This window comes from Leucoraja erinacea, chromosome 30 (genome assembly GCF_028641065.1).
Source record: "Leucoraja erinacea ecotype New England chromosome 30, Leri_hhj_1, whole genome shotgun sequence".
In the NCBI taxonomy this organism is placed as follows: domain Eukaryota; kingdom Metazoa; phylum Chordata; class Chondrichthyes; order Rajiformes; family Rajidae; genus Leucoraja; species Leucoraja erinaceus.
In genome coordinates, this window is record NC_073406.1 from 3,021,924 (window position 1) to 3,028,760 (window position 6,837).

The 6,837-nt window shown below is 51.0% G+C and overlaps 1 protein-coding gene across 3 annotated transcripts in view; it reads right to left on the reverse strand.

Annotated features, from left to right (window-relative positions):
* Nucleotides 1–6,837, reverse strand: part of LOC129711483 (rootletin-like) — a 68,427-nt gene that overhangs the window by 2,848 nt on the left and 58,742 nt on the right. For 2 of the 3 annotated variants that reach the window (XM_055659119.1, XM_055659116.1), the window contains exons 34-35: nucleotides 5,378–5,509; nucleotides 813–992 (exon numbers count right to left, since the gene is read on the reverse strand). In XM_055659119.1, coding sequence (XP_055515094.1) covers nucleotides 813–992; nucleotides 5,378–5,509 — 312 coding nt within the window. The remainder of the gene's footprint in view (nucleotides 1–812; nucleotides 993–5,377; nucleotides 5,510–6,837) is intronic. The other variant, XM_055659117.1, reaches the window with a different exon arrangement.

Consider the following 6,837-nt stretch of genomic DNA (forward strand, 5'->3'; position numbering starts at 1 on the left):
CATGCAGGTTTGTCATTTAATTTTCTTCTGTAAACTGAAAAATTGTCCCGAGTGTGTGTAGGATAGTGTTAGTGTGTGGGGGTCGCTGGATGGAGTGGGCCGAAGGGCCTGTTTCCATCTTTAAAGCTGTATCTTTAAAGTGTAGAGACTGACAGACACAGGGATGTAATGCTGAGGTTTTATAAGGAGCTGGTCAGGCTGCACTTGGAGTATTGTGAGCAGTTTTACTGGGCCCCATATCTGAGGAAGGATGTGCTGGATCTGGAGAGGGACCAGAGGAGGTTTACGAGAATGATCCCAGGAATGAGTGGGTTAACCTATGATGAGTGTTTGACAGCACTGGGCCTGTACTCGCTGGAGTTTAGAAGAATGAGGGGGGGGGAACTTCATTGAAACTTATCGAATAGTGAAAGGCCTGGATGTGGAGAGGATGTTTCCTCTAGTGGGAGAGTCTAGGACCAGAGGGCACAGCCTCAGAATGAAAGGACGTACCTTTAGGAAGGAGATGAGGAGGAATTCCTTTAGTCAGAGGGTGGTGAATCTGTGGAATTCTTTGCCACAGACAGCAGTGGAGGCCACAAGTCAGTGGATATATTTAAGGCAGAGATGGATAGATTCTTGATTAGTGCGGGTGTCAGGGGTTATGGGGAGAAGGCAGGAGAATGGGGTTGGGAGGGAGAGATAGATCAGCCATGATTGAATGGCGGAGTAGACTTGATGGGCCGAATGGCCTAATTCTGTTCCTAGACGTATGAAGAGGGATGAATTTCTCTGTGCGTTTGCAGGCAGTGTTGAGTTGTCAAGTTGAGTACCTGCTCCTCGAGTCCTTTAACCCGCTGTCGATGTGCGCGCTCGCGAGCCTCCAGGGTCCTCTCGGTCACGACCTGCGCCGCTCGCAGGCGGTCCGTCTCCTTCTGCAGCTCCTGGCGGTGCCTGGCGGCTGCCTCGACCAGCCCGTGCGAGTGTGAATGCTCCACGTCGGAGAGCTGGGCCTGAGGGGGGGGGGGGGGGGGTGAAGGCAAGTTAGACAGGCAAGACAACCCAACCTGGAGACACAAGCAAACGCAGGCGCCTGGAACTCCCAGCAAAGCACAAAGTGCTGGAGGAACTCAGCGGGTCGGGCAGCATCTGTGGAGGGAATGAACAGGCGACGTTTCGGGTCGGGACCTTCCCTCAGACTGATTGAAGTGGGTTGGGGCGGGATTTTCAAGTTCCCTTTCACACCGATTTCTCCCGCTTAGCGTAGAGTGGTCTAATCAATGTTCCCCTCTCAACCCCATTTTCCTGCCCTTTAGTCTAGTTTGGAGATACAGCGCCATTCGGCCCACCTAATCCATGCCGAACAGTGATCACACCTGCACACTAGCCCTAACAATAGACAATAGGTGCAGGAGTAGGCCATTTGGCCCTTCGAGCCATTCAATGTGATCATGGTTGATCATCCCCAATCAGTACCCCGTTCCTGCCTTCTCCCCATATCCCCTGACTCCGCTATTTTTAAGAGCCCTATCTAGCTCTCTCCTGAAAGCATCCAGAGAACCTGCCTCCACTGCCACCCTTCACACTAGGGACAATTTACAATCTTTATCGAAGCCAATCAACCTACACGCCTGTACTGGGCGTCTCCGGCACGTGGGCGGAAACCAGAGCACCTGGAGGAGACCCACACAGTCACAGGGAGAACGAACAAACTTCACACACACACACACACACACACAGGCAGCACCCGTGGCCAGGATCGAACCCGGGTCTCTGGCGCTGAGAGGCAGCGACTCTACCATCTACCCCCTACAGTAACGCCCCTCTATTTAAAAAACAAAAGCCTTTCCTCATCCCCCGGTGAAAAGCAAAACATCTTGAAATAAAAATTCAGAAACTGTTGGAACGGTTCAGTGGTTCAGGCCGTGACTGGGGCTAGCGGGACACGATAGTCACTCTGGTTAAGAATTAAAGGGAGTCAAAAATACTGGACGAATTCAGCGGGTGAGGCAGCATCTATGGAGAGAAGGAAAAGGCGACGTTTCGGGTCGAGACTCTTCTTCAGACTGATGTCGGGGGGGTGCCCCCCCCCGACATCAGTCTGAAGAAGGGTCTCGACCCGAAACGTCGCCTATTCCTTCTCTCCATAGACGCTGCCTCACCCGCTGAGTTCCTCCAGCATTTTTGTCTACCTTCCTTTTTTCCCACCGCATCTGCAGTTCTTTCATAAAAACAGGTTCAGAGTTAGCTGTTTCTCCCTCTGCAGATGCTGTCTGACTTGCTGAGGTTCTCAGATGTTATTAGTAGTGGACAAGTTATAAATGGCACAAGATGAACTAACAACTCAGGAGCTACAAGCAAAGCCACGTGCTAGTGAAGCTGGGTGAGAGGACATCTAGTGCGAGTGGAGGATTGGGCATTAGTGGGAGATTGGGGACGAGCAGATTGCAATGTTACCCGCGACTCTGAATGCAACGAGTACTAGCCCGTATTTACATAGCAGGGGACTTGGGGCTACTTCTACTGTCATGCCATCAGTTCCAATAAGCTTGGGAGATCCCTGGCCAACAGCCAACCGAACTCAGAGCAGAACATCTCCCCTCCTTTTCCATTTATCCCTGGACTTCTTCAGTTTAGTTTGGTTTGGAGGTGCAGCACGGAAACAGGCCCTTCGGCCCACCGAGTCCGCGCTGCCCAGCGATCACCTCATGCGATCACTTCATTTACAATTTTTACCGATGCCAATTTACCTACAAACCTGCACCTCTTTGAGATGTGGTCGGAAACCGGAGCATCCGGAATAAAAAGTTACCCCTCAGGTTCCTATTAAATCTTTCCTCCCGCACCTCAGACCTATGTCTTCTGATTCTTGATACCCCTACTCTGGACAGGAGACTGTGTGTCTACTTGATCTAATCCTCTCACGATATAGTACATCTTTATAAGATCTATAAGGATCGTTGTAAGATACAGCACGAAAGCAGGCCATTCGGCCCATCAAGTCCGCGCTGACCAATAATTCCAGAACACTAACACTATCCTACACACACCAGGGACAAATTACAATTTTTACCAAAGCCAATTACGTCTTTACCAAAACCTGCACGTCTTTGTGGAGTGTGGGAGGAAACCGGAGCACCCGGAGAAAATCCATACGGTCACGGGGAGAACGTGCAAACTCCGCACTGACAGCATTCATAGTCAGGATCGAACCCGGGTCTCCGGCGCTGTGAGGCAGCAACACTGCTGCTGTGACTAGAGCTGTAGGATCTCCCAGCTCCTCTCACCAAGGGCTGGGCTGTTGGGGAGCAGTGGGGCTGCACTCACTAACTGATGATACATACACACACACAGAGTGCTGGAGGAACTCAGCGGGTCAGGCAGCATCTCTGGAACGGGTGGGCGTTTCAACTGCTGGCATGACAGGGTCTTCGGTGGAGAGGGAAGGCCGGGGTGAAGCCTCTGTTGCTCAACGCTACAGCTGGACTCACCAGAGACCGCGATATCTTCCACCTAATAATCTGCAAATCCAGCTTCAGGGACAGTGGTGTGAGCAGGAAGAGGAAAGATTTACCATTTCAGCATGGTTTTTGCAGTAAATTCCTGCTAGCAGACCATCATTCACCAATGGCTTATCACAATAGGTTGATTGAAAGAGTCACAGTCACACAGCGCGGAAACAGGCCCTTCAGCCCAACGCACCCACGCCAACCAACATGCCCCCATCTGCACTAAGGGGCAGAATTAGGTCATTCTCTAGATGGAAAGGGGAGGGGATCAGAGGGTATGGAGAGAAGGCAGGTATGGGATACTGAGTTGGATGATCAGCCATGATCATATTGAATGGCGGTGCAGGCTCGAAGGGCTGAATGGCCTACTCCTGCACCTAATTTCTATGTTTCTATGAAACATAGAGAATAGGTGCAGGAGTAGGCCATTCGGCCCTTCGAGCCAGCACTGCCATTCAATGTGATCATGGCTGATCACCCCCAATCAGTACCCCGTTCCTGCCTTCTCCCCATATCCCCTGACTCCGCTATCTTTAAGAGCCCTATCTAGCTCTCTCTTGAAAGTATCCAGAGAACCGACCTCCACTGCCCTCTGAGGCAGAGAATTCCACAGACTCACAACTCTCTGGTGTCTGGAAGCTGCAGGCTGCCGTTAGTTACTCTATCAGTTACGGTGCTGGAGGATTGAGGTTACATTTCACACTGTAGCTGAGCCAGATGCAATGGCAGAGACGGGACTGACTCCCACATCTGGATGAAATAATTGCTGGAGCATGCATTCCCCACTTGGCAGCAACCCCCGCTGCATTCTCCGGAGACTGCCAGATCCAGACATAACTTCCTCCGAGGCTCAAGCGGCTGAACCTTCACCTCCTCAGTCCTCACGGAAACACACAACCACCTTCTTCTGACTTTTACCCCAAGCCGCCCCTTCATTGCGAGCCTCGCATTGCTGTGTGGAAAGCCGAAAGCCCTGCCTGCCCTCCCAGCCCAGGGAGCTTGCTCCTCCATTAAGCTGCTCGTTAGAGCCGAGTGCTTGTGTAAACGCAATAGTGCTGGGACAGAGACCTCTGGGTTAGCGAGCCGAGAGTCAGACAGACTTCTGCCCCCCTGCCACTGTTAGAGGTGATTCCCTCTGGTGAATGGCCACTGGGAGTGTGGTTCATGAGCAGCATTAGTTTAAGTTTAGTTATAGAAACATAGAAAATAGGCGCAGGAGTAGGCCATTCGGCCCTTCGAGCCAGCACCGCCATTCAATATGATCACGGCTGATTCAAAATCAGTACCCCGTTCCTGCTTTTCCCCCATATCCCTTGATTCCGTTAGCCCTAAGTGCTAAATCGAACTCTCTAATATGTTCTAATTTAGTTGTAGTTTAGTTATAGTTCATAGTTTAATTTTAACATAGTTCAAGTTCAATTTTAGTTTAGTTTCGAGGTACTAGCTAGAATATAGACAATAGGTGCAGGAGTAGGCCATTCGGCCCTATGAGCCAGCATTCACTGTGATCATGGCTGATCATCCACACTCAGTACCCCGTTCCTGCCTTCTCCCCACACCCTTGACTCCGCTATCTTTAAGGCCCTTCAGACCTCCAGCGACCACTCCGTACACCAGTTCTATCCTACACATACGAGGGACAATTTACAGTTCACCAAAGCCAATTAGCCTACAAACCTGCACGTCTTTGGAGTGTGGGAGGAAACCGGAGCGCCCGGAGAAAACCCATGCAGGTCACGGGGAGAACGTGCAAACTCCGTACAGACAGCGCCCGTGGTCAGGATCGAATCGCTGGCGCTGCGAGGCAGCAACTCTACCGCTGCGCCACCATGCCACTTCCTGGCACGTGTATCGACTAGTGACGAGCTTCTGCCATGGTTTTTACTCACCTGCAGCTGCTGGGTTTGTCTCTGGGCTTCCACCAGCTCCTGCTCCACAGTGGTGAGGGAGCGGTCCAGGCGACCTTTCTCCGCAGACACGCGCATGGTGTCCTCCTCCGAGCGCAGTCTCTCCCGCTCCACCTGCAACCAGTCAGAGGGGAGTGGGGAACGAGTCCTCAATCAGGATCGCCTTATAACCATTGGAAAATGTAGTGTCTTAACGATAATTTGGTGGTTTTGTACCATGGCGATGGGTGTGTCACCACGGGTTTGTAAGTGTTATTCCGTATCGTAATCAAATTAATTATTTTTGATTCAAAAATTTAAAATAACATCAGTGAGAGGGTCGGAGGGCGAGGGGAATTAAATCATGAGGGGCGCAGATACGCCGAATAGCCACGATATTTTACAGTTTAGTTTATTGTCTCTAGACCAATGCTTGAGCAATTAAATAATGCTTTAGCAATTCTTTCATCCAGATGTGGGAGTCAGTCCTGTCTATGCCATTGTAACTGGCTACAGTGAAAAGCTTTAATCCCGTGCTAACCAGTCAGCGGAAAGACAATACATGATTACAATCCTGCCAATTACAGTGTGCAGATACATGATAAGGGAATAACGTTCAGTGCAAGGTAAAGCCAGCAAAGTCCGATCAAGGACCGATGGTCACCAATGAGGTAGATAGTAGTTCAGGACCGCTCTCTGGTTGTGGTAGGATGGTTCACTTGCCAGATAGTTTATTATTTAAGAAGGAACTGCAGATGCTGGAAAATCGAAGGTAGGTAAAAATGCTGGAGAAACTCAGCGGGTGAGGCAGCGTCTATGGAGCGAAGGAAATAGGCGACGTTTTGGGTCGAGACCCTTCTTATTATTGTCATTTGTGCCAATTTTTACCAAAGCCAATTAACCTACAAACCTGCACGTCTTTGGAGTGTGGGAGGAAACCGGAGCACCCGGAGAAAACCCACGCAGGTTACGTGGAGAATGTACAGACAGCACCCGTAGTCAGGATCGAACCCGGGTCTCTAGCGCTGTGAGGCAGCGAATCTACCGCTGCGCCACCGTGCTGCTCCGATGTGTTGTACTATCTGGTACAATTGGGACAGCACGCAAAACAAAACCTCTCACTGTACTCCGGTAGATGTGATAATAAATGAGATCCCCCAGCATGCTGGACAAAACATTTCTGCTGGGGTAAACGCTGTAGGATGTTGGGGCCACTAGTGTGTGGGGGTGTTGCTGGCCCACACTGTGTGCTGTTAGTTGCTGGTTGGGGCTCGCTGCCAGCCTCCAGTCGCTGGCCTTGGTTCATGACTCACTCCAGACACTCTTGGCACTCTCTCCGCGCAACGCTGAGAGAGCTACAGGCTGCCAGAGCCCTTGAAGAGGAAGAAAGGCAGAGACTATTTTCTAAATTGGGAGAGAATCCAGACATCGGAGGTGCAAAGGGACTCGGGAGCTGGTGCAGG